This window comes from Nesoenas mayeri (assembly GCF_963082525.1).
Source record: "Nesoenas mayeri genome assembly, chromosome: 23".
Taxonomy (NCBI): domain Eukaryota; kingdom Metazoa; phylum Chordata; class Aves; order Columbiformes; family Columbidae; genus Nesoenas; species Nesoenas mayeri.
The window spans coordinates 2,430,770-2,455,761 of NC_137574.1; the positions used below are offsets into that span (position 1 = coordinate 2,430,770).

At 53.4% G+C, this 24,992-nt stretch overlaps 2 protein-coding genes across 2 annotated transcripts; both read left to right on the top strand.

The window, feature by feature from the left end:
• The first annotated feature begins 1,093 nt into the window (after positions 1-1,093).
• Positions 1,094-7,870, top strand: AMPD1 (adenosine monophosphate deaminase 1). The gene is made up of 14 exons (XM_080358097.1): positions 1,094-1,263; positions 1,717-1,882; positions 2,874-3,036; positions 3,143-3,362; positions 3,677-3,806; positions 4,077-4,271; positions 4,484-4,615; positions 4,701-4,864; positions 4,993-5,119; positions 5,513-5,676; positions 6,040-6,160; positions 6,591-6,764; positions 7,466-7,576; positions 7,712-7,870. The coding sequence occupies exons 1-14, from the start codon at positions 1,103-1,105 to the stop codon at positions 7,865-7,867; spliced, it is 2,184 nt and encodes a 727-aa protein (XP_080214223.1). The 5' UTR covers positions 1,094-1,102; the 3' UTR covers positions 7,868-7,870.
• A 470-nt stretch (positions 7,871-8,340) lies between these two features.
• Positions 8,341-24,717, top strand: DENND2C (DENN domain containing 2C). Its single transcript, XM_080358358.1, has 19 exons — positions 8,341-8,473; positions 11,177-12,092; positions 12,996-13,144; positions 13,678-13,790; positions 14,188-14,355; positions 16,004-16,100; positions 16,733-16,777; positions 18,381-18,562; positions 18,903-19,012; positions 19,472-19,541; positions 19,879-19,956; positions 20,746-20,886; positions 21,172-21,320; positions 21,720-21,897; positions 22,131-22,172; positions 22,792-22,897; positions 23,744-23,983; positions 24,311-24,397; positions 24,662-24,717. The coding sequence occupies exons 2-19, from the start codon at positions 11,320-11,322 to the stop codon at positions 24,691-24,693; spliced, it is 2,760 nt and encodes a 919-aa protein (XP_080214484.1). The 5' UTR covers positions 8,341-8,473; positions 11,177-11,319; the 3' UTR covers positions 24,694-24,717.
• The last annotated feature ends 275 nt before the right edge of the window (positions 24,718-24,992 follow it).

The following is a 24,992-nucleotide window of genomic DNA, read 5'->3' on the forward strand; positions in this document are numbered from 1 at the left end:
GCTGCTGAGAAACAGACCCGGTGCTAGAATTTTCCCCTGTGTTTGTAGCTCAGCACAAACCCTTTTGTATTCCCGCATAACAGCAGGGAAAGGAAGCCCCTGTGTTATGTGCCCCCTGACCCGCAGCTGGGACCGCGCAACTGCAAATCCAGGGCTACAGGGATAAACTGTTTTGATCCCTGTGGAAACAACAACAACAAAAAGAGCTGCGTTCATTCCTGAAAACCTCTTGCAGGTCTGGCACACTTCTGCCATGCATGCTAGTCCGGTTTGGTCCTCACCAGCTGACCGTGTCCTGTCTGACACGTCAATGGTGTCGTCCAACTTGCGGCGTCGATCTTTGCTTCATGCTGAGCTGCCAAATGCTGGCAAAACCCGCTCGATTAGCGTCCATATGCCGCTATGCAAATGTGAGCTTCTGGGAGATGCTGCCAGAAGAGCCTTTTGGTTCGTGTTTTATGGTATTTCGTTGGCAGTGGAAGGGCTTTTAACCTCCTTTCTCCCACTTCGTAAAGCTCCAGCCAGCCTGGTGTCAATGGCGGCTTCCGTAGGGCCGTGTCGGCCGGGATCTTTGCAGCATGATGCACGTGATGGGCCGAGATGGGTCCCCACACGATGGTTCCCCACCTGGGAGCTCTTTGCTCTGTGATGGTGGGAACTAAGTGCTTGGGCTGCCAGCTCTGTCCATCTCCGTCTGTACCTCTGTCTTCATCTTGTCCTCGTGGTGCAAGTGGGTCTTGGGCTTCCTAGAGCTGTGTGGGCTCTGCCCACCTTCCCCTCTTGCCCCCACTGCATGTTCTCATAAGTGCCCTTCCCAAAGATTTGCTTCTTTCTGGGCCTTTTTGCACTACTCTTGGACTGTGGGTTGTATATACCTTTATTTTTTAGTGTGCTGGGGATGTCTAGGTATGTCTGCAGCCCACTATGTGTGCCCCAGGTTCTGTAAGCTTCGTTGCAAATTTTGGAGGTTGCTCAGAGTATTCCAGGCAGCATGGAGGTGTCACAAGGGAATGACAGCTGAGCATTGAGCTGCCTGCAAGGGCGCTGGGAACCCAACAGCAGTGTGACCCTGCTCCTTCTCCTCGCAGAGGTGGACGAGGCGATGCGCTCCTTCGCCGAGAAGGTCTTTGCCTCGGAGGTGAAGGATGAGGAGACCCGGCAAGAGATCTCTCCTTTCGACGTGGAAGACATCTGCCCCATCTCGCTCCACGAGATGAGGAAGCACATGATGCTTCAGGAGAGCTCTGCCACGACAGAGAAGCGGTGAGCAAAAACAGGGCACCTGGGGAAAGGAGAGGAGAGAATTGTCCGCGTAGCCCGAGCCGGGGCTGGAAGAAGGCAGGGGGATGTAAATCAAGGCCTGTGAAAACAGTTCACCACACCCAGGGGATAAATCCTTGGTAATCCCAAGGCATCTGTCAGGTACTTCAGGTTTTCCTCTCCAAAGACACCCTTGTCCCGTTTCGTGGGTGTCGGCATGGCCATGGCCACAGAGCTGCTGGAGAAGGGACACTTGGAGACCTTTCTCTGGAAAGGTGCACCTTCCAAACACCACACTTAAAAGTCTGTGGCTACTTTGCGGCCTCTGTTCTTGGCAGCATCTGTTGAAGGTGCTCAGAAAGCACCAGAGGGATGATTCATGTCGTGGTAAGTGCCCCTGACCCCACACCTGCCCCACACCTGGAGCTGTTTGCCTGAGGTTTTCCTCCCCGGCAGGAGGAAGCGCCTGTTCCGCCTGAAGACAATTGCGCTGGCACTCCCCGTGGCTCAGAAATCTGCAACCAAACTGTCCACCATCGACGAGGTCATCTCCACCTCCCCCCTGTACCAGACCGTGCCCGACTTCCAGCGGGTGCAGATCACGGGGGATTATGCCTCTGGGGTAGGTACTTGCATGGCTACACCGTTCCCCGTGCTCACTGCCACTCGTCCAGTCCCTGCCCGTCCCTCGGTGTCACAGGACTCAGCACCAGGTGCAGTGGGAACAGTCTGTGTCTCACAAGCATCTGATGGTGCCCTGGAGGATCCCACGCTGAATTCCTCAGCAGGAGTCCATGGGGTGCTACGTGCTTCCCAAGGGATTCTCCAGGCTCCTCTTTGCACACAGCTCTATACATCTGTTTGCAATTTATGTACATCATGGAACCCAGAGCGGTTGAGCTTGGCAGGGACCTCTGGAGGTCACCTGGTCCAACCCCTCCGCTCAGGCAGGGTCACCCAGAGCCCGTTGACCAGGTCTGCTCTCAAATCCCGTGCTAATCCTCCTCCTCCACAGCCTCCTGCTACATTTGCGCTGCTGCTGAGATGCAGCTGGCAGGTTGCTCAGCTTGGGGTTTCATGGCAGAGAGGAGCAATGAGGGGAAGCCGAAAGTCCTTCCATGCACAAGCACACTCCTCCTGCCACGACGGCAGCTGACAGCGGGCGCTGCATGGCGTTCTCCCCTGCTGCTCCAGTCTGACCTCTCCTGACTGCCCAAAACACTTGTCTGTGCAGTAAATCAAAAAATCTTGACACTCTGGGCCAGTGTGTGCTGTTGGTCGCGCTTCAGTTTCAGCCCGGGCTCCAAAAATAGCTTGTAGTGTTTTGCCCAGGCCTGGCTTCCATTTCAGCATCAACTAATTTGCAGTGGGGAATGTGAGAGGGGATGACAGCTGGAAATCATTGGTTCCAGCACGAGGAGCTTCCATTCGCCATGCCCAGGACTTTGCCTGTCGTCCCTCCTTTGCCCTGCTCGGGCAGAGCAGTGGGAGAGAGGGGGTGATGAGGTGTGGATCTTGCTGTGAACAATGTTTCCCTCTTGCTGGTGCAGCAGGGCCCCTCAGGCAGCTGGGTCCACATTGTTGGCCTGTGTTCAGCAACAGCTCTCCCGCAGGTGACAGTTGAAGATTTTGAAGTCGTTTGCAAAGGCCTGTACCGTGCCCTGTGCATCCGCGAGAAGAACATGCAGCAGTCGCTGCAGAGGTTCCCCCGCACCCCGTCCCAGTACCTGCGCAGCATCGAGGGCGAGGTCTGGAGCGCCAGAGAGACCGGCCCAGGTACATCCAGGCACCTGGAGGGTTGTCCCTGCCCTCCGCCCAGGCTGGAGGAGCATGTGGGGGTTTGCTCATGGTATAACCTCATGGCATTCTCCTTTTGGTCCAGTGTTCACCCCGCCAGTGAAGGATGGACAGGATCCCTTTGAAACTGGGAGTCTTCCTGAGGACCTGGGGTACCACGTCCAGATGAAGGATGGAGTAGTTTATGTCTATGGAGACAAGGCGGCAGCTGCCAGAAATGAGCCCAAGGACCTGCCCTACCCCAGCCTTGAGCAATTCGTTGACGACATGAGCTTCCTCTTGGCCCTGATTGCGCAGGGGCCCATGTAAGCGCGGAACCCGGCGGCGCTGGGTGCAGCGGGGCAGGCAGGGAGAGGTCAGGGCAGAGCAATGGTTGTCCCCATCCCTTCCTGGGAGGAGGGGGGGACCGGCCGGTGACGTACCTGCTGGCTACCGAAGTGTCCTTGGCTCTCGTCAGCCATCTGGGTTGGGGTCTAAGGAAAGTCGGCACTTGGGGACTGGAGCAGGGCAGCGTGAGCTCCTCCAGCTCAGGTGGAAACTGCATCCCTGTTTGTCCGGCCATGTGTCTGTGTTGGGGGGTAAGGAGACCAGTCAGGGTTCTGCCTTTTGCTTTCTCTAGTAAGACCTACACTCACCGGCGCCTGAAGTTCCTCTTGTCCAAGTTCCAAGTGCATGAAATGCTAAATGAGATGGATGAGATGAAAGAGCTGAAGAACAACCCCCACCGGGACTTCTACAACTGCCGGAAGGTAAATAAATGGCAAGGCTTACAGCCCTAGGGACTCTGCAGATGAGCTGTCTTGGTGCCTTCCCTCCCTGAACGCGATATTAGAGTCATGGTCTGTGGCACCTACACCGTTCTTACTAATGGGATGGTGTTGGCTGGGCTGCTCTTGGCCGAGGTTGATGTGGGCTGAGCCGTGCTCCCTACACAATTAGGCTCGCCTAAAGGGGTTTGTGAACCTCCCTGTGATGGTACCTGAGCATCCCAGCTTGCAGCTGTCCCTCTGGTTCCTCAGGTGGACACACACATCCACGCCGCAGCCTGCATGAACCAGAAGCACCTTCTGCGTTTCATCAAGAAATCCTACTGTGTGGATGCTGACCGCGTTGTTTATGACGCCAAGGGCCAACAGCTCACCCTGAAACAGGTTTTTGAGCAGCTCCATCTGCACCCTTATGACCTGACAGTGGATTCCCTGGACGTCCATGCGGTAAGTGGAAGGGCATTTACGGGTCACTCTTATCCACCTCGTAGTTACAGCTTTTCCCCTCCCTGTGTACACAGGACACGTTGTGTGTGTGTTAGTGGCAGCAGCTCCTGGCTTTCCCATTTTGGGTTGTTTAGATCAGTCCCCGCTCAGCTGGTACATTCGTGCCCAGTGTGTGTGTTTGTAGTATTTGCCTCTGCTCCTCCCCGCTCCAGGGACGGCAGACATTTCAACGCTTCGATAAATTCAATGCCAAATACAACCCCGTGGGTGCGAGCGAGCTGCGTGACCTCTACCTGAAGACAGAGAACGCCATCGGTGGCGAGTACTTTGCGACCATCATCAAGGTGAGAACGCAGGGGAGGAGCAGAGCAGCTCAGCCGTGCCCGGGGGCTGGAGGGTCCCCATGCAACTGTCCGTCCTGCTCTGCAGGAGGTTGGCTCTGACCTGGAGGATGCCAAGTACCAGCACGCGGAGCCTCGTCTCTCCATCTACGGGCGATCGGCGGATGAGTGGCCCAAGCTGGCCAGCTGGTTCTGCAGGCACCGCGTCTATTCTCCCAACATGAAGTGGATGATCCAAGTACCCAGGATTTAGTATGTGCTGTTGATCTGGCCGCTCTGTGCCCGACAGTGTGCTACGCTTTATTATCTCGAAGGGATTACAGGGACAGCGGGCCGTGTTGTTGCTGTGCTTAGCAGCTCATCCCCGTCTCTGTCCACAGTGATGTGTTCAGGTCTAAGAATTTCCTTCCACACTTTGGGAAGATGTTGGAAAATATCTTTGTTCCTGTGTTTGAGGCAACTGTCAATCCCCAAGCCAACAAAGAGCTGAGTGTCTTTCTACGCCACGTGAGTGTCACCTGATGATGCTGTCAGAGTGCGGTGAGCCCTCAGATTCCTGTTTGTGCATATGAAATGGGGCATTGGCCCTGACATGAAAAATGTCACCAGGGAGCTTGTGGCCCTACTGCCACATTCTGGGGAAGGGGGTGTGTGTCCAGAACCGCTGGGAGGGGACAGACCCCCTGAGCTGGCTGCTGTGAGACAGGCTGCCCACTCACCTCCTGGAGAAGGCGGTTTGGTGTGAGCTTTATTTCTAGCCCTTGATGGGGCTTGGGGGTTTGTGAGGAGCAAGATCTGCAGCCGTGGCCCCGACTCTGCGGGGCAGGGTGAGCCAGCCTACCTGGGCACGATGAGGTGGGCAGCTCGGAGATGCAGCTTTCTCGTTACCTTGCCAAGCAGATCACTGGCTTCGACAGTGTCGACGATGAATCCAAGCACAGTGGACACATGTTCTCCACGAAGAGCCCAAAGCCAGATCAGTGGACTTCCGAGAAGAACCCATCCTACACCTATTACATATACTATATGTATGCCAACATCTTGGTGCTTAACAACCTGCGCAGGTGAGGCCCGGGATGTGCGATGGGCTGGCAGAAGGGGGGCTGCCACATAAGTTGTCTCAGCTCGTTGATTGTTGGGGTGGAAGAAGCGGGGCCCTCCTCGCTCTGCCACCAGCGTAGCTCAGAGCTTCGTGTCCCGGAGCAATTCAAACGCTCCTCGGTAGGCAGTGCGATGGACTAGGATGAAAACTGGGATTGCAGAGATGCACCTGCTGTGTGCACAGAGAAAAGAGAACAAGCAATGTGCTGCAGGTCACGCTGCATTCTTGGGGACCCACTGGTAGGGGCAGAGCTGGGACCGCAGTCAGGGAATCTCACATCGCGTGCCAACTAACCCTGCTTTGAGACCTCCTTCCGTGTGCCCAGGCAGCGCAGCATGAACACGTTCCTCTTCCGTCCGCACTGCGGGGAAGCTGGGGCCATCACGCATCTGCTCGCAGCCTTCATGACCGCAGACAACATCTCCCACGGCCTCAACCTCAAGAAGGTGAGCGGAGCAGCCAGCCAAGGCACAGCTGAGGAGGAGGACACGTTCGCAGTCTTTTCTGGAGCTGACAGTTAATTGTGCCTCTGCTTTAGACTGACACAGACAGCCTGGCTGCAGGCAGATGCTACACAATTCTCTGGGTTTCTCCAGGCATGTTTGGGGATGTAGCTGAGAAGTGTATTCAGATTTCAGGGGTTCAGCCTCACAGACCTGTTATTTGAACCAGCTGAGTTCTGAAATCAGATAGATTTGAACTCAGCCCTTCGTGGGGGTGGAGGGTTGCTGGCTTGCCTATGTCCTTTCTTGCACACGTGGGCTCTGTGCACCAGATTTCCCGGCTGAGGCACCAGCTGATCTGAGGAGCGACCCCGGAGAGGTGGGGAGCGCAGAGACTTTATCCCTAACCTGGCAACTCTTCTCATCTTTGCAGAGCCCGGTGCTGCAGTATCTGTACTTCCTTGCCCAAATTCCCATTGCTATGTCCCCACTCAGCAACAACAGTCTTTTCCTGGAGTATGCGAAGAATCCATTGCCTGACTTCCACCAGAAGGGCCTCATGGTGTCCCTTTCTACAGATGACCCCATGCAGTTTCACTACACCAAGGTACAGTGTGAACTGGTCACCTACTGTGAGCACTGGGGCTGGGTGTGCCTTGTTTTTCACTGAAGCAGCAGCAGCATTTGCAGAGTGACATAGAATCACAGAATGGTTTGTGTTGGAGGGACCGTCCCGGCTTCCCCATCCCACCCCTGCCATGACAGGGACATCTTCACCAGCTCAGGGTGCTCAGAGCCCCGTCCAGCCTGGCCTGGGATGTCTCCAGGGATGGTTCATCCACCACCTCTCTGGCCAACCTGTGCCAGGCTCTCACCACCCTCAGGGCCAACAATTTAATCCTCATGTCCAGCCTGAATCTTCCTCCTTTAGTTTAAAACCATCACCCCTTGTCCTATCAAAACAGGCCCTGCTAAAAGTCTGTTCCCATCTTTATCAGCCCCCTTTAAGTCCAGAAAGGCCGCACTAAGGTCTCTATGGAGCTTTTCTTCTCCAGCTGAACACCCCAACTCTCTCAGCCTGGCCCCCAGCAGAGCTGTTCCAGCCTTGGATCATTTCTGTGGCTCCTCTGGCCTGTCTCCAACAGCTCCATGTCTCTCCTGTAGCGAGGGCTGTGAGCAGCACTGCCGGGGTGTCCCCGGGGCCGAGGGGACGGTGTCCAGCGAGCTGGGCCATCCAGGCCAGCCCTTGCTCCACCGCAGGCTGTGCCAGCAGCAGCGGCCGCTGTGTGACACCGCCTGTGCCCGCAGGAGCCCCTGATGGAGGAGTACGCCATCGCCGCCCAGGTCTTCAAGCTCAGCACCTGCGACATGTGCGAAATCGCCAGGAACAGCGTCCTGCAGTGCGGCCTGTCCCACGAGGTTGGTGTCCCCCGGGCGGTGAGCTCAGCCCTGCCCGGACCGGGACGGCAGCTCTGCCTGTGCCCGAGGGACCCGGCGCCGTCCCGCGCTCCCTCGGGTGCCGCAGCTGCTCTGAACCGCCGTCCCGTCTGGCAGGAGAAAGCCAAGTTCCTGGGTGAAAACTACCGGGAAGAGGGGCCGCCTGGCAACGACATCCGCAAGACCAACGTGGCCCAGATCCGCATGGCCTATCGCTACGAGACCTGGTGCTACGAGCTCAACCTCATCGCCGAGGGCCTGAAAACCGACTAGGAGCGCGGACGGGCGTCGGGACCCCGCGGGTGCTCGGACCGTGGGGCGGGGAACGCGCGCTCGGGGCGGCGACGGCCGCGCAGTAAAACCGTCTGTCAGCGGCACCGAGCACCCTCCGGCGGGGGCGGGGCGTCGCCTGAGTGACGGCCGCGAGAGCCAATGGGTGTGGTTCTATGCGCGTCGGGAGCGTCCTGGGGGAGCGGCACTGGGTGAGGCGGGGCGGAGGGGCGGGGCGTCACCTGAGTGACGGCCGCGCGAGCCAATAGGCGTAGTTTCTTGCGCGCCGGGGGTGGCACCGGGTGAGGCGGAGGGGTGGGGCGCCGGCTGAGTGACGTGTGCGCCAGCCAATGGGCGTAGCTCGATGCGCGCTGGGAGCGCCCTGCGAAGCGGGCCGGGCACGGTGAGGCTCCCGCGGCGGGAAGCAGGGCCGGGCGGTGCGGGAGCGGCGGGAAGCGGGGCCGGGCGGTGCAGGAGCGGCGGGCGGCTCGGCCCGGGGGAGCATCGGCTTTCCCGCAGGGTCGCTGCCACGCAGTCCCGGGTGCTGCTGGACTCGACGCGGCGGAAGCGGCCGGGCCGCGGTGTAGCCGGCAGCGGAGCCCGGGACCGGTAAGGAAGCGGCGGCGGCGTGTCCGCCACCCCTGCCGGCCGCGGAGCTGCGGGGCGTCCCGGTGAGCCGGGAGGGGCGGGCGGGGGCGCGGCGGCCGGATCCTTCTCCCGTGGGGCGGAGGGAGCGAACGGGAGCCGGCCCTGGGGGCGGGAGGCGCCCGCTCCAGCGCACCGGCTGCCGCCGTGAGTCACCGGCCTCGTGCTCCGCTGCGCTCCCGGCCCGGGCCGTCCGAAGGAGGCTCGGGAGGTGTGGGGGTGCTGGGGGTTTTACCGACGTACGCAAGTGCCTGAAGGAGCGTGCAGAGAGGACCTGGCGCCTCATCCCAGTGGTGCCGGTGACGGGACTGGCGCAAACCGGCACACCGGAGGTTCCCTCTGAACGTCAGGAAACCCCTTTTCATCCTGAGGGTGACCAAGCTCCAGGGTGCCCAGGGAGGTCGTAGCATCTCCATCCTTGGACATCTCCATCTGGACATGGTCCTGGACACTCTGCTGTGGCGTTCCTGCTGGAGCTGGAGGTTGGACAAGGTGATGTCCAGAGGTCACTTCCAACCTCAACCACTCAGAATAAACCCGTTGCTACAGAATAAACTCCATGCTACGCGGTCCTTTGGGGGCCTGTCCCTGTGCTGCTTCTGCTTCTAGTGTTTGGAGACCTGACAGGGAGGAGAGGTGCCTGGTCTGGAGCTGTACCGGCCAAGAGGAGCCTGTTCACCCCTCTCCTGGCTGGGTTTTCCCATCAGAGCTACCGTGTCTTTGCCTCAGGTCCTCAGGAGCGGACCCGAGCGCTTGTTGCTGTAGATTTGCAATAGCAAAAGGGAAAGTTGCTTTCCTGTCTGCTAATCAGAGCTGTGCAGACAGGGCTTGAGGAAGGATGGCTCTGCCGTAGCTCAGGATGTTTTGGAAACGATGCCTATTTATAGGAGAGGGCAGGGGCCCCTCGCTGGCAGGGCAGCCTGGTTGTGAGCTCAGCCGGAGCTTCACCGCGCTGCCCTGGAGACGTGCTGGGCGCTCAGGAACGTGTGGCGGACAGGGCAGAATGCTGGGTAGGGACAGAGAGCTGGTGATGGAGTGAAAGCCCTTGGGGTGCTGGAGCGAGTTGAGAGAAGGGAATGGAGCTGGTGAGGGGCTGGAGCACAAGTGTGATGGGACCAGGGGCTTCAGCTGGAGAACAGGAGCTGAGGGGAGACCGTCTGATCTCTGAACTGCCTGAAAGGAGCTTGGAGCCAGGGGGGGTCGGGCTCTGCTCCCCAGGAACAAGCGCCAGGAGCAGAGGAAACGGCCTCAAGTTGTGCCAGGGGAGGTTGAGGTTGGATTTAGGAACAATTTCTTCCCCAAAGGGCTGTGGGGCATTGGAACAGGCTGCCCAGGGCAGTGCTGGAGTCACCAGCCCTGGAGGGTTGGACAGACGGACATGAGGTTCTCAGGACATGGGGCAGTGCCAGGGGTGGGTGAACAGTTGGACTCAGTCATCTTGAGTGTCTCTTCCAACAAAATGATTCTGTAATCCCCACTTCAGTTGCTCACCCAGGCTGTCTGAGTTTAGCCCATTCACTGCTGAGCGGGAGAGTTACAGGCAGCTGCCTGGGACAACGTGATAAGCGATGCCAGACTGCGGGAGCCCATGGTGCTGTCTGTGCAGACGGGCAGCAGGGAGCTTCCTGCCACAGCCATCAACGCTGCTTTGGTAGATGGTGTGACGGTGCAGCAGAGAGCTGAGGCTTGGTGCCGGGTATGCCTAAGCCATCACCGAATCATTTGCTTTTAATTGCACCACAAATGCCTCTGCCGAGCAGATCAGAACACCGGGGACAGAGCCGGTGGAATGAGGCCTGGTGTGGAAGGACACGGGTCTCTGCCGCGGCAGGGGCTCCCCACGCCCAGCCTGGTGCACGGGGCACAAACCCTTGTCAGGCAGGTTTCAGCTCCTCTGCCTTCCAGCTTGATTTGCTTCACATCCTTGGTTCTGTAAATTCTTACAGGCTTTGACGAGTCAGTGGAGACTGGGCATCGTAACGGCAGCTTTGGAGGACACAGACCCGCTTTTGGGCAGTGGGAGCTGGCTGGATCTGTCAGGTGGAGCCTGGGCACAGGCTTTGACCACAGCCTATGTTCCCACCTGGAGCAAGTCTGGTTTGCTTTCTGCAGAGGTTCTCTGGCTTTGCCGCAGGTGTGCCATGGGGACTGTTTGCACAGTCGGGCTCCTCTCCAGTCACCACAACTGTCCCGCTGCTGCCGGAGGAGCAGACGTGGTTCCCCTTCCGCAGCGCTGGCGCTATATCTTGTATCTCGCTGCGTCTCTGCTGCGCTGGGAGCTCTGGTAGAGACGTGGTGCTGCAGCGGTTGGGCTGTGCTGCCCGAGGTGCTCTGAGCAGTCCAGAGCATCAGGAGACACCGCTACGAGGACGCAGCAGAGGGGCTGGCCGAGAGCTGTGCTCCTGTGCTGTTAAATAGTTTCCTTGAGTTTGCACCTCTGGAATCCCTGGCTGTGTTTTGTTTTGTTTTTTTAAACCGCTTCCTTTTGTTGGCCCTCCCAGATGCGTGCTACAGAAACGGGCTTTGTGGGGAGCGTGCTCCGCAAGCCAGGCTTCAACACGTGATTTGGGGAGGAATGTTCTTCAGCAATTGCCAGAGAGCAGCTGGGAGTTCCCGGTGGTGCGTACGGCTGGAGCGCGGCTGACGGTTCGTTTCTTTTGTCCGCAGGTTGTGATTAGCAGCCAGTCCTCGCAGAGCCGACACCGGGGGACTTCTGGACATTGCTTTGCAGCCTTGTGCCAGCTTGATGTGTGCGGGACACAGGTGGAGCTGGACGAGATGAGGTGTTTGTGAGCACCTTGGCACTTGCCATGCACCCAGCGGGGCCGGTGGACGGCAGCTTCTCCCGCTCCGCTGCGCAGACCCTTTCCCGGAGCCACTGCCGCAACATCAAACAGAAGATCTCCCAGTGGGAGGGGAGGACACGGGGGTGCTCCAGCAAGGAGAAACAGCAGCTGAAGGACTTTGGGGTAGAGTGTGATCCCGGCTGTGATGTTGTAGCCAAAGGGAAGGCAGAACGGACAGAGAAAGGCAGAAGGACTGCGTCCAAAGATCCAAAGAGCCTGGGTTTGGATTTCAGGGAAGATGCGCGGAGCTGCGTGCAGGCTGGTGACTGCGCTGAGCTCCAGCCCTGGGACAAGGAGGACAAAGGAGGATGGCAAGCAGGCTTCCTGCCCCTGGGTAACTTCTATACCTCACAGGCGCTGTGGAGGAGGGTAGATCCCCTTCTGGCTGGGAAAGCCCCGCCGGTTCCCTTGGACCTTCAGAAGCAGCGAGGGATCTGTGGGGCCACGGAAAGAGAACTTAAAATCAAAGGAGTGGATGCTCTCTGCAGGGCAGAGAGGAGCTCGAGAAACATTTACTGTGAGGCTGAGGGGCAAGAGGAGGAGCCGGCTGCTGTCCCACCGCCCAAGCCCCGCAGGACTTTCCGCTATCTTGCAGAAAAGGCCGCCGGTAGCTGCAGCGATGCTGCTGCTACCAGGGAAGCTCCCCTGCAAAAGCAGCACAGAGGAGACTCGGTGTCATCCTCCAACAATCCTGAGACCAGAATAGCCAGCAGGAGGATCAGAGGGAGAGCCCAGAGGTATCTCGGTTCATCTCATGTCTGAAACGTGTTTCCTTAAATCAGTTTCTAGATGGGTTGAAACAGCTTGCTTGCTATGATATCCTTGTGGAGGCACTAGTACTGATGATGTGTTTGGGGAGAGGATATTTCTGGATGAAAGTGTCCCCTTTCCAGCATTGTGTGCGCGCTGCTTTTGCTGCTGATAATCATGCAAAGAAGGCTAAGAGCTCCAAATGGATGTTAAACCAGAGTTCACTGACAATGTGCTGGCCCCAGGGATAGTGCTGCTTGCTGCTTGCCCTGAGCTTGTGCTCCGCTGCAACTTGTGGACTACAGAATAGCTTTCTCCTTGGGGCAGTACGGCTGCTAAATGTTCTGGCTTTCTTGTGCGTGACAGATTCTCTCGTTGCTTGAAGTCGGAGGCTTCGCAGCGGCAAAGCTTGCAGCAACAAACCAAATTTTATAATGATGGGCTAAACGGTCAGCAATAAAAACTGGGGGAAGAAAAAGGAAGCGGGGGGACATTCGGAGTTACGGCGTTTGTCTTCCCAAATCACCGCTGCGTGTGGTGGAGCCCGCTGCCCTGGCGATGGGAAGGAGTGAATGAATCCCCTATTTGCTTTGCTTGCCTGTGCAGCTTTTGCTTTTCCCGTTCAACTGTCTGTATCTTGACGCACGTGTTTTCTCACTTCTACCCTTCCGATTCTCTCCCCCAACCTTGAGGGGGGAATGAGCGAGCGGCTGCGTGGGGCTGAGCTGCTGGCTGGGGTTAAACCGCGACACGTGGAAATGAGAGCGTTCAGACTGGAGCATCCATGTGCTCGGTGGCCCCAGGGAGGAGCAGACTCTGTGTGGACTGCAACAGCAAATCGCTGGTACATGCAGATGCCTTTAGAAGAAGTTACGCTGGTTTTCCTCTAGGAAATCTTTTGAGTTTGAGGACATCCAGGGCTTCCGCAACCGGATGGCAACCACTAAGTCCCACAGACTTCAAGAAGAGGCAAACGGCACTGCAGGATCCAGGCTTGTCTACACACAGTCAGAAGACAACATCTACGAGGACATTATCTGTATGTGCCTGTGCTCCTGGGGAATGCACTAACTCTATTTAAGGGTAGCGAATTTGCTGGGAGGGAGGAATGAAGATGAGAATGCATTGAGACCCTTTCCAGATCTGTGACTTTTGAGGTCTGGGGTTCCTTGTAACGGTCTGCATGGCAACAGCCTGATCTCGGATGTCATGGAGGGGTTGCTAGAACCGGCCCGCGCTAAACTGATTTCTTTAGTAGCTCTTCACATCCTTTGCTCGAGTGCTGCGCAGGGATCGGTGTGAACACTGACAAAATCAGCTGCTCTGCCATAGGGCCGCTTCCTCTGCCGTGGTGGAATCGGTTTGCTTTGCTGAGCCTGTACAGTTTGCCACGTTGATGCTTGTGGGTTAGAAGGAACTTTGAGTAGTGGAAACCTAATCCGTGTTAGAACAGATCTCTCTCAGAGCCTGTTAAAGCTTGGCAGCCAACCGCACGCCCTCCCTGCCTGCGTCCCTCGCGAGAACGCACGACTTTGTCTCTTTTTCTGAATCTCCCATCCAACCCTTTTTTAGGTCCCGCAAGAGAGAACCCCTATGAAGATATTGGGGCGCTGCCCCTACCCCTGTGGAAGGTCCCGTCTGTCTGGAAGTTCCCACCCCCTCGGAGTACCAGGGGGGCTCCCAAGGTAGGGAGAGGGGATTAAATTGTCACCCGTTTAGAGAATCCTGCTCACAAGGGCCCTGTTTTGTGCTCTCCCCAGCCTCTCATTGCCCACTCCTACATCATCGATTTTCCTTATTTTATTATTGTTTGTTATTAATGTAAATTCCAATGAACAGCCATGGCAGCAGCAATGGATTAAGCTGCTAAGGAGCAAAAGAACAAGGGACTGTTGATGAGATGCTTGAGGGGATGGGATGGGATGGGATGGGATGGGATGGGATGGGATGGGATGGGATGGGATGGAGAGCCTGGTAGAGCAGGAGGCTGCAGGATGTTTATTGTTTGTGCTCCCATTGACTCTAAGCTTGGACCAAAGCTTAATCCCACGCTTAAGCATCTTTTCTGATTCTGTTTTCCAGCCTCCCCCAAAACCTGCGTTCCTCAGTCGCAAGACTCTTGAGCTAAAGCCCTCCCAGACAAATTTCCAAGGGAAGATGGTGAAGGACACAACCCTGCCTGTCACCCTGAGCGAGTGGAAGCTGTTCCGAGCAGCAGAGGCTGCCAGCAGGAGGAAGAACTTGCCCTGGGTGAGATTTGAGCATGAAACGTTACTTCTTACATGGCTTTTCAAACTCTTGTGCCTTTTCTAGCATCTTCAAAGTGCTTTGGAAGCGGGCACAGCCTTCTAAAGGTGACGAGCAGCTCGTAGGGATGAGCTGCTCAATGCTTTTCAAACGTCACTTTGGAGTAACAAGCAACTCCTGTGTGTGCTTTTAAACAAGTTGTGGGCTGGGAAAATCAAGAAAGAGATGGCAAGATTATAAAAGTGCTGTGATGGAGAGTATTTTTCATTTGGAGGGGGAAAATAAAACATTCTTCAAATGCAAACCTGTTCCAAAAATCTGGTAACAATTTGCATGCAGGAAGCACACTTGACTCTTTTTGCTCACAAGGAATTGAGCCAAGATTGCTCGAGAGATTGGAGTGTAAGAAGAAAAATCGTACTTATTGCTCAAGAAACACATGGATGCCTTAAACACACCCAGTGTCTTGCACTGGTGACTCAGCTGTACAAAAATGGGAGCAGAAATGGAAATCCTCTAGGTCAGGCTGGGTGGGAGAGGGGAAAGAAGGCAGATTGTGCAGGAGCAGCACCGCTTTCTGCTGTGGGCTGGTTTCTTCATGGTGCTAACGCAGAAAATTGGGAGAAATAGATCTTAAAAAGGAGAAGCGCCTAAGCCAGGTCTGCTGAGCTGGGGATAAAGGCTTGAGCTGAAAAACAGGTTCTCTTGCTGAATATGTTCCTTTTTATGCAGTATTTGTGGTGACAAATGGCTGGGCCCCACCCTCCCGCGTTCAGTGGGAGCATTTAGTGAATTCTTGAGGCAAGATTGAACTTGACCTGCTCTCTGCATTTAATGTGAATCCTTCACAACGGAGCCATCGCCGCCGGTGACGCGCGGGATGCAGGAGCCGCCTGCAGCATCCTGGGCCTGGGGGCTGAGCGGCTTATGACAGGAGGAACAGAAAGCACCAGGACTTTGGTTTTAGGGCTGTTGTGACCAGCGGAAGGGAGGTTAACAGCGTCAGCTCCAATTGGCGAAGCGCTGACCCTTCTTTCACGTCTGTACTTCAGTCTGCGTTGGGCTAGGCTTCTTTTCCAAAGTGTTCCTTCCACTTGCCCAGGTCTGTGGTGTCGCTGCAGCACAGAACAGTTATTCTGTCCCACCGTCTTTCTTCACCTGTGCAAAATGAAAGCACATTATCCCACTAGTCTAGACAAGGACCGCGCTTAGAGCAGCTTTGTTCTGCGCCTGATGTGGTGCTTTGGGGAAATTCTAGCTGTCTGACGTCCAGCTACAGCATAAAACTTAAAAACCAGAACAAACAAAAACCAAAGCCCAAGCTGCACTGAGAGGGCTCTGCTTTTCCTGGGCTTGGAAAGAATTGGGATGCTTGAGAGCATGCGGAGTCAGAGTCCTTTGTGGTGGAGGGTTTAGAAGGTATTCTTGCAGGTCCCTTGGGCTGTGTAATAGAAAACGGAGATCTGGTGCCGGACACTTTGCTGTTCTGCGCCTGTTTGGTAAGCAAAGTGTGATCACTTCCAGAACGCTTGCGCAGTTTGGTGTCAGTTTTGAGTTGTGCTAACGATAATCTCTCTCACAGCAGAAATTCTGGTGGCATCTGGAGCCTTTTGTCGACCACATTAACCTCTGCTTCTGCTTTGCATTTCAGCTGGTGCTAAAAATCCAGGAGATCTTTGATTCTAAGCGGGGAAAGAAGAGGGTGAAGTTGCTCAGTCCTGCTGGGAGAGAAGCGCCTCCAGTGAAAGGTAGAGAGGTTTCCAGCTCCCTTCTCTATTGCAGCCCCGCTAGGGTGGGCAATGCTGCCTAAGCCCAGTCTAACGCTGCCTAAGCCCAGTCTAACGCTGCCTAAGCCCAGTCTAACCCTGTCACATGCGAAAGCTTCCGCTGTGATCTGAGCCTGAAGAGCTGGGCTACTGGTTAAAAGAGCTTATTCAAAAAATATCCCGCAAAACCACTTGGCACAAGAACTACCTCTGACTACTCCACTCGTGGCTTTTGTGCCTCTAAAGTGATATTCTTATATTCTTCTGATTTTTTTTTTGTGGCTGTGGTACGGTCTTTATTTACAGTATATTAACTCTGTTAACTTACAGCAGCATCAAATAACCGCCTGGTTTCTGTTCTTGGCCTGTGTTCAGCTGACCTACAGGTGGTTTGCTGGAAAAAAGTGATTTAATATCAACCCTGCTTTTTGAAATTTACTGTTGTAGTGTGTTTGCCAGTACCGGCTGCTCTTTGCTGATGTTTCAAGCAGGATAGATGGGCAGCCCTGGGTGACGTTGGTCTGACGAGTCTGTAGTTCTGTCTCTTGCCCAACTTTGGGTGTTGCCCATCTTCCTTCTGCATGGCTAATCAGTGAAAACTGTGTGTGTTTCAGGTGAAACCAGCGGGAATGAGAGCGATACGGAAAATCAGCCAAAAAGTGAGTGAATCACAGGGGCTGGTCCTGTCCCCACAGCACCACACGTTTGCTGAGGCTCTGAGGGGATAAACACTGAGTAGTTGTGGCCTCTGTCGAGACAGAGAAAGGGAACATCTGAGAGGCAGCATTGCCAAGGCTGGGAGCTGTTGCTGTGACAAATCAGCCTCTGTTTCTGCCACTTCTCCTGAGCCCTTGGGGTTTAATGCCATTAATCTTCCAGTTGCTTGGAGTAGATTCATTTTGGGCTTGGTAGAGTCACGCTTATCTAAAATATGTCTTGCATGGTGTTGTCCCTGGATCACCTTTGCTGTGAACACTTGAGGTTATTTTCCCCCTACTTCTTTCTCTTGGTTCTGTTTTAAATGTATAATGTTGTGAAATGCCCTTTCCTCTGAGGAGAAATCACTTGGTTATTTGTCTGGTTCCACAGTCTTGAGTTTTATCATCGGGCCAAACTACAGCCTTGAAATACCCACTTGGTTTTAGCTGGTGTGGGGAGGACCGAAGGGGTGTGGGTTTCTGTGCTGGTGAGGTTTGAATGGTGGGTGACTGTCATGTCTCTAAGCAAGCAGCTAGTGAAAAGGAGCAACAGAATTGCTTTAATGTTCATTTACTTGGGGGAAAGCATCCAGAAGGCTTTAACTTGGAGTGAATAGTTCTGCTTTTTTATGTTGAGGGTAATGGAGAGTGAAGAGTCCCTGCAGAAATCCAGCGATTGAGTCATCGCCTGATTTAAGAGTTGTTTCCAAAGTGTACCGAATGTGTCACGGTGCCTGTGCCTCAGGAATTTCTTACATCAGAGTGCTGTGCCCGTGCTTGTGAGCCCGTGCTGCCTGTCAGGACATCCCAGCCTGGAGGTTTTTTGGCCAGGGAAGCGGTTCTGTCTCTCTGCGATGCCCAGGCCTGGCAGCTCCCAAACTGGTGGAGCTGGGCTTCTCACGGCTGGGTGTCCCTCGCTGTCACCACCATATGTCGCTCTGAGACATGTGGAAGGAATGTCAGGACAGCAGGACGGTGCTCGCTGTGGATCAGGAGGGGTTTGCAGAGCTCCCCTGTCCGGAGCAGCTCGGTGCTTGAGAAGCTGGCGCAGGGGTCTGGGGCCCATAGGGTGCTACACGTGTCTAAAGGTGCTGATGAGTCCTCTGTGACCTGTCGGTGTGTGGCAGTGAGAGCTACAGGCTAGTTCTGGATTTGTTCCTGTCCTGGGAGGACAGGCTGAGGGAGGTGGGGTGTTCAGCTGGAGAAGAGAAGCTCGGGGGAGACCTTATTGCGGCCTTTCTGTGCTTAAAAGAGGCCGATAAGGAAGATGGGGACAGACTTTTTATCAGGGGCTGTTGTGATGGGACAAGGGGTGATGGTGTTTAAAGAAGGGAGATTCAGGCTGGACATGAGGAAGGAATTGTTGGCCCTGAGGGTGGTGAGAGCCTGGCCCAGGTTGGCCAGAGAGGTGGTGGATGAACCATCCCTGGAGACATCCCAGGCCAGGCTGGACGGGGCTCTGAGCAACCTGAGCTGGTGCAGATGTCCCTGCTCATGGCAGGGGTGGATGGGGGAGCTGGGGAGGTCCCTCCAACCCAAACCATTCCGTGATTCAATGATTCAGGTCGACACAGGTGCCTGCTACAGTCAACCTGCAAGAGGAACCCGCACTACCAGACTTTGGAGAGGGATTTGATAGAGCTCCAGGAGCAGCGGCTGTTTGAGTTGTTTGTGGTGGTATCACTGCACAAGAAGGCATCCGACAGGACGTACACACCACAGGTCATACAGCAGTTTCCCAGCAAGGTAGGAGCTGCATGGAAACCTGTCCACAAAACACACTCAGTGGCTGTTTATTTCCTCTCGCAGTGTGTCCCTTCCTAAACCCTGTACTAGTAAAGCTGGCCCACTGATTAGGATACAGACTTGGAATATAAAGCAGCTTGCTCTGTTACAGACTTAATGTATAGCACTGGGCTGAGCATCTTTCTTGATAATGAGTTTACTGTCTTGTTGGAACTAGAAGTGTCTGATGGTTCAGCATTTGGAAGTGTCAGGAAGATACTGTCTCCCGTTGTTTTATTAATAAATCCTGCAACTGTGTGTCACACTTCAGTGACTTTAAATGCACGTGTTACCCCTCCAGCCTGAACATCCCTTCCGACAGTCCAAGGATACTGAAGAGAGGCTAAAGGTCATTCCCAAATTCTGCTTCCCAGACCCCAAAGACTGGTTTCCTGCGTCAGACCTAAAAAGGTAAAGACTTGTTTTTGAGCACTCTTGCCCAAAGCGGGCAATGCTGAAAGCTCAGGTACGTGCCAGGGAACTGCAGCCAGAGCAAGGAAATACGGGAAAGGCTGAATCTCTGACCCTATGGAGGGAAAGATGAGATACAGAGGTGGACTCACGAGTGCTGCTTCTGCCCAAGCACCGTCTTTCCTATCAGAAGGAAGTTTGTCCCATCTGTTCCAGGCCAAGCCCTGGGGCTGGCGGGTGCTTCTGTTGCTCCCTGGCAGAATGGAAACGCAGCTGAGAGGGAAATGAGCTGTAGCAGCTCAGTGAGAGTCCAGGTTTTACAGAGAATAGAGCCTGAAGTAGCTTGCTGACTGCAGCAGAACCAGAAAGAGAATCGCTTGTAGTTTGTGTGCTTTGTTTGTCGGTCTCTTCTCTGAGCTGCGCAGTGAGTTTAACCCTGACTATTCTTTGCTCCCCCAGTGAAACGTTTTCTTTTGTGCTGACGGGTGAGGATGGCAGCCGCTGGTTTGGGTACTGCAAGAAGCTCCTGGTAAGCATGTGTGTATTGGGTGGAGTGTAAAGAATGCATTGAGAAATGCACAGTCAAGCGCAGGATGCGTATCAGCAGTAATTTCCCATGTAGGTTATATAGCTGCTGTGCTGCTGCTGTGGTTCACAGCCTGTTGGGTGTAGAAGAGCACGAGGATGTCCAGCAATATGGTGAAAAGGGCTGCGGGGGTGAGAAACAGCTCCTGGAACTGCTTATTCCTCGTGACTCTTAAGTCAGAAATACAGAGGGAAGGAATTGTGTGGATCAGCTACCGTGTAGGTGCTGGGTTCTTTATTGCATCCCTGTTCTATGCGTAACTGTTCCCGTTGCCTTTCAGCCAGAAGGGAAAGGGAAGCGCCTTCCCGAGGTGTACTGCATCGTCAGCCGCCTGGGCTGCTTCAACCTCTTCTCCAAGGTGAAGTGGGGAGAGCGTGTTACTTCTTATCCGACTTGAATCTGACAACCTGCAGCCTCCAGAAAGCAACTGGATGCTTTTGTCCAGTCTAGAACTGCGTAGCTTTTGTCATTCACCCCAGCAGAGTGGTGCTTCCTTGCTGCCTTTGCTTTGACAGGGCAAATAAAATTATATCAGTGCTGCAACTTGTCAGACAATACACAGACGACTATCACTGCATAAAATTGTTGTCACAAAGTGGTTTCTAATACCTGATATTACTGATGATGCCACTTCACGCTCTTCTTCTGTGACTTGGAAATGGAAGATCAGTTTAAGGGCAGAGGGTGGAAAGATCTCAGCTTGTTTTTTGTAGCACTGTGAGGAGATAAAGGGATAAAGACTGGAGAAAGTTACTGCAGCTAAGGGGCAGGTATTGCAGAAGAATAGAGGCGCAAGCTTATGAAGAAAGCTGATTTCTAATCATTGGAGCACAGGGGCTCTAGAACAGTGCTTCAGAAAGCTTTCTTGGGGAGGAGGATGGGGTTGTTGCTCTTCTTACTCCTCCGACTAGTTATGGGAACTTGGTTACCTCGTACAAGACATTTCCTTGCAGTAGCAGGAGACTTGAGAACAGGGAGTTGTGCTCACAGGTGTCTATTCCCATTGATTGAGATATTTGAAAGGAGCTTTCACAGGGATCTGAGGGCGAGAGGGCTGCGAGCAGAGCCCTCACGTGTCGCTGTGGGCTCGCGTCTCCTCCGGCTCACCAGCAGGCACTGAACCAACCTTCAATGTGTTTTCTTGCAGATTTTAGACGAAGTGGAGAAGAGGCGAGAGATCTCCCCAGCCCTCGTGCACCCGTTCATGCGCAGCGTGATGGAGGCGCCTTTCCCCGCGCCCGGACGCACCATTACCGTGAGGAGTTTCTTGCCGGGAGCGGGAAATGAGGTAACCGCGATGGGGACCGGCTTTCCTGCGCTGGTGGTGGCTCTGGGGCACAGTGGTGCTTTGCAAACCGCACTGCGGTGATGCTGCCTAGAAATGATTAGTCTGAAGATAAGTCTGAAGGAGTTTATTGCACAAACTGGCTTCCTGTTGAATCCCCTACCGTAGAAGTGATTCTCTGCTTTTTCTAATAAGGAATTGCTGCTCAGAAGCCCTGTGCGATGCTCTGCGCCCCCTGCCCGGGCTGGGGGTTCCCCTTCTTGAGCAGCAATTCCTCTTCCCTCTCAGGTGATGGAACTCTGCCGGCCCTTGGATTCTCGACTCGAACACGTTGACTTCGAATGCCTGTTTAAGTGTCTCAGCGTCTCTCACATGATTCGTGTCTTTGCCTCTCTCCTGCTGGAAAGGAGGGTGATCTTTGTTGCTGACAATTTAAGGTAAAAACCGAGTCTGAGCGACTAGTTCTTTCTGAGGGATGCTATTTTTTCTTCTGTGTTTGGGCCCCGTTTCATGTGCAAGCTTGTCTAACTTTTTGTAAACAGTTACATTTAAAAGCTTTTTGGCAGACTTTCCACAAAATACGTGCATGCTTAGAATTTCAAGTATGCTATTGACCCAAGAGGAGTTAAGGGAACGTTTCCTTTACCTCTTTAGTCTGGGTTGTTGCTATTCGTAGCTCCCCACAACTGACTTAAAAAGTGGACGCATGGAGCTTCTGCTGGTGCATAAACAACGTACGTGAATTACGTTTTCCCTGAGCATTTCTAACCTGTGTCTGCAGCCGAGGCCTGAGTGAGACACTGACAATCCACCCTGTGCTTCTCTCGCCTTTCTAGCACGCTGTCTAAATGTGGCCATGCCGCGGTTGCAACGCTTTATCCCTTCACTTGGCAACACACCTACATACCAGTCCTGCCAGCTTCCATGATTGATATTGTGTGCTCTCCGACCCCGTTCTTAATTGGCATTCTCTCCTGCTCGTTACCGCAGCTCCAGGACCTGCCCATCGAAGAGGTGAGAATTGGGTGAAGCAATGGAGAGTATCAGTGGTATGAGGCTGATGTCTCTGCAATAATCCCTTTGGATTCTGTTTAAGGCTGCACTTACGCAGAAGTGTGTTTCATATGTGACATCCCCTGGCACTGGAGACGTATTAAAAAAGGAAAAAATAAAAGGTTTTTTTTGCTGTATATCAATGTGTTATTATTATGTGGTTGTAAGAGTATGTTTTGTACATCTTTCCCCAGGTTCTGATTGTTGATCTTTGTGCTGACAAGTTCTTGCAAGAGGTGAGTGAAATAACAGTACTAGTTACTCATGGTTATATGTGCAGAAAAAGCATCAATGGCATGAAATTAAAGCAAGAAATGGGCAAAAGCTGGTACTCATGTGTTGACTCCAGTGGCTGAAGAAATATCTCACGTTCCTTTTTGATCAAGAGAGAAGGGAATAGGCTCACAAATCTCTGCTGAACTTTACCTAATGTGCTTCTATATCACCTCACAAGTAGGTGGAGTATTTATTACTAGTTCAGGAGGATGTTTGCATCTCCATTTCCTTGCCTTACTGTACTATTTTGCATTGCAGCCTGCAGCTGGAGAAAGGTATTAAAAGACTGGGTTATTTTAACCATAATGTTGAGACTTGTCCTATTTTTTTGTTGTTGTTCTGGTGTGTTTTATCCTTGGTATAACAAGCCGAGTCTGTGTTGTGGATGTAGCATGTGTTGTTCTGTGTTGGCCAGTTGTGTGTGTGACTCAAATGGTGCCACCAAGATACACCCAATCCCAGAGTAACTTCCCTCTGTTTTAGGCATGTTATGAGTATTTCTCATCTGTTCGCAATGAGAATGTTCTGTTTAATATAGAAACAGCACAAAAATGCTTTCATGGCCATTTTTCTCTTTAGGTATCAGATGAAGATGAGATCCTGCCTCATAAACTCCAGGCTGCGCTGGTACAAATCTTGGAAGAACGAAGCGAAATCTTGTCACATGAGCAGAGCGACACACAAGGTACTTCTGTGGAAAAGTGTTTTCATGTCGGCAAATCCCTCCAGCTTCCGTGGAGTTGATATAAAAATGAGCGAATGGAAAGAAACATAAGTGACATTTTAGAAAGCTGTTTTTCGGTGATCTTACTGAGAACGTCTTTCTTGTGGATGTGTTAGAAAGAAGTTTGGTGTCCTAACAATTGTTCCTCTTTTCACAGTCGGTATGTGCAGAGCTCTGGTTTTCCGTGGGCCAAGTGCATCAGTTCCCTTGCTTTGAGTTTAGTTTAATTTCTTGAGGTGGCAGAGAGAACACTTTTCTTAAACAGAGAACATTGAGAATTATCTGTCAGATTACCCTCTAACCTGGACAGCTTTGTACATAATCTGACAGATCAGTAAGTGTGAGAATTTTGAAAAGCATTGTGTAGCCCAAGAGAATGGGATTGACAGATTATCTATTTCCATGCACATCAAAAGTAACAGTCCTGCAGTGCGTTTGTGTTTTGTAATTTGCCTAATTCCTTAAGAGAATTAAACTTAGATGTTAAGAGAATTAAACTTAGAATTAAACTTAGATTAAACAACATGTGCTTACAGTTTATTAGACTCTAGATGTTGGATGGGAAAATAATTTCTGAATGCTTTAACTGCTAAGAAAAGCTTTAGAATGAAATGTGTCTCAGCTGCAGCAGAAAGTTGGCATGGGAGAGAAATCTTAATATTTGAGCTGTGGCTTCTTTGACATCATCAGAAATGTCACAGTCTGAGCCAAGCAGCCTGGAAAGTGACCGCTGCTCCTCCTTCAGAAGCGGAGTGTCTGAAGCGATGGGCGCGGAGGGAAATTTCTCCTCTGTTGTCCTCTTTGCAGGTGACATTCCTCTCAACTCCCTGGTCTCCGAAGCTTTTGTGCAGTTCTTTGTGGAGGTGGTTGGGCACTACTCCCTGCACATGAACGTCACGGAGAAAGGGGAGCGGGTGTTTCAGCGGGAGCCGTTCCGCAAATCTCACGCGTCGCGCAGCGTGCGCCATTTCTTGCACTGCTTCATGGAAACGCAGATGTTCGCTGGGTTCATACAGGATCGAGAGCTACGTAAGAACGCTGTCAAAGGTGGGGTTTGATACCTTCTTCTTTTACAAACTCACTTTCAAAGTATAATGTCACATAACTTGACTCTTAAGAAGCCTTTTGCCACGGCAAGTTATCCTGGTGGCATTTTGTCACATGTAGTAGCTCCGTGCCCTTCTAATTACTCGAAGAATTAATCTTATGAAGTAAAGAATTTTTGCATCTCTCCTTTCAGGGCTTAATCCTGCAGCTTATTTTACGTGCATGATTCCCTCTTGGTGACCTTGTTAATGATATGAGATGCCACGTGCTAAAAGACTTAATAGATGATCTAGTTGAGTGATTTTCTTGTTTGTTTTTGCTCTTCAGGCCTCTTTGAGATCCGTGCCTTGGAGTATTTGGAGAGTATTCCGGAGACGGAACCAACTGGAATGAATAAAATCCTTCGCAGTCTTGGTAAAGGGACATCCTTGCTTTTTGTTGATTTAAAAAACAATACAATAAATGTAGCTATTGAAGGAATAAGCGCACACACAAGAGAGCAGGGCCCGTTCTTTGCCTTGCGCACTTGTGGGCCCGTTTCCCTCTTCTGGGGACACCAAACGCTTTGTAAGATTGTTTTATTTTGAAGCTTTTGCACCTTTAGATCAAGAACTCCCTCAGCCAGATGCCTCCTGGAGCATCTTCAACTCCTCATGTCGTTTGTTTTTCTCTTTGTAGGGAGCAAAATGAAGTTTCTCCAGAAGCGGTGACCGTGCGCTGCTGCGGGCCAGCCAGGCGGCGGGGCCGGACCCCTGTTTGCCTGCAGGAGGGCTGGGGCTGCGCGGGGCACTGTGTGCAGCTGCTGCTGCCGTTCGACAGCCGTTAAATGACGTTAATTAACGCCCTTCAAACCGCGCCGCTTTCTGTTCCTCTCCCGCCGCAACGGGGCCGGGGAGGGCGGGGCTACGTCGCGGCGGGGCTCTGCGTCAGCGCTGATTGGCGGAGGGGCGGGTGCGGAGGGGCTCTGCGGCAGCGTTGATTGGCGGAGGGGCGGGTTGGCGGTGGCTCT

Excerpts from the sequence above, each read along its gene's own strand:
- AMPD1 (XM_080358097.1), top strand. The coding sequence starts at position 1,103 with ATGCGCTCCTTCGCCGAGAAGGTCTTTGCCTCGGAGGTGAAGGATGAG. Across the intron at positions 1,883-2,873 it reads CGGGGGATTATGCCTCTGGG|GTGACAGTTGAAGATTTTGA; the intron begins GTAGGTACTTGC and ends GCTCTCCCGCAG. Across the intron at positions 6,161-6,590 it reads ACGGCCTCAACCTCAAGAAG|AGCCCGGTGCTGCAGTATCT; the intron begins GTGAGCGGAGCA and ends TCATCTTTGCAG.
- DENND2C (XM_080358358.1), top strand. The coding sequence starts at position 11,320 with ATGCACCCAGCGGGGCCGGTGGACGGCAGCTTCTCCCGCTCCGCTGCG. Across the intron at positions 16,101-16,732 it reads AGAAGCGCCTCCAGTGAAAG|GTGAAACCAGCGGGAATGAG; the intron begins GTAGAGAGGTTT and ends TGTGTGTTTCAG. Across the intron at positions 18,563-18,902 it reads TACAGCAGTTTCCCAGCAAG|CCTGAACATCCCTTCCGACA; the intron begins GTAGGAGCTGCA and ends TTACCCCTCCAG.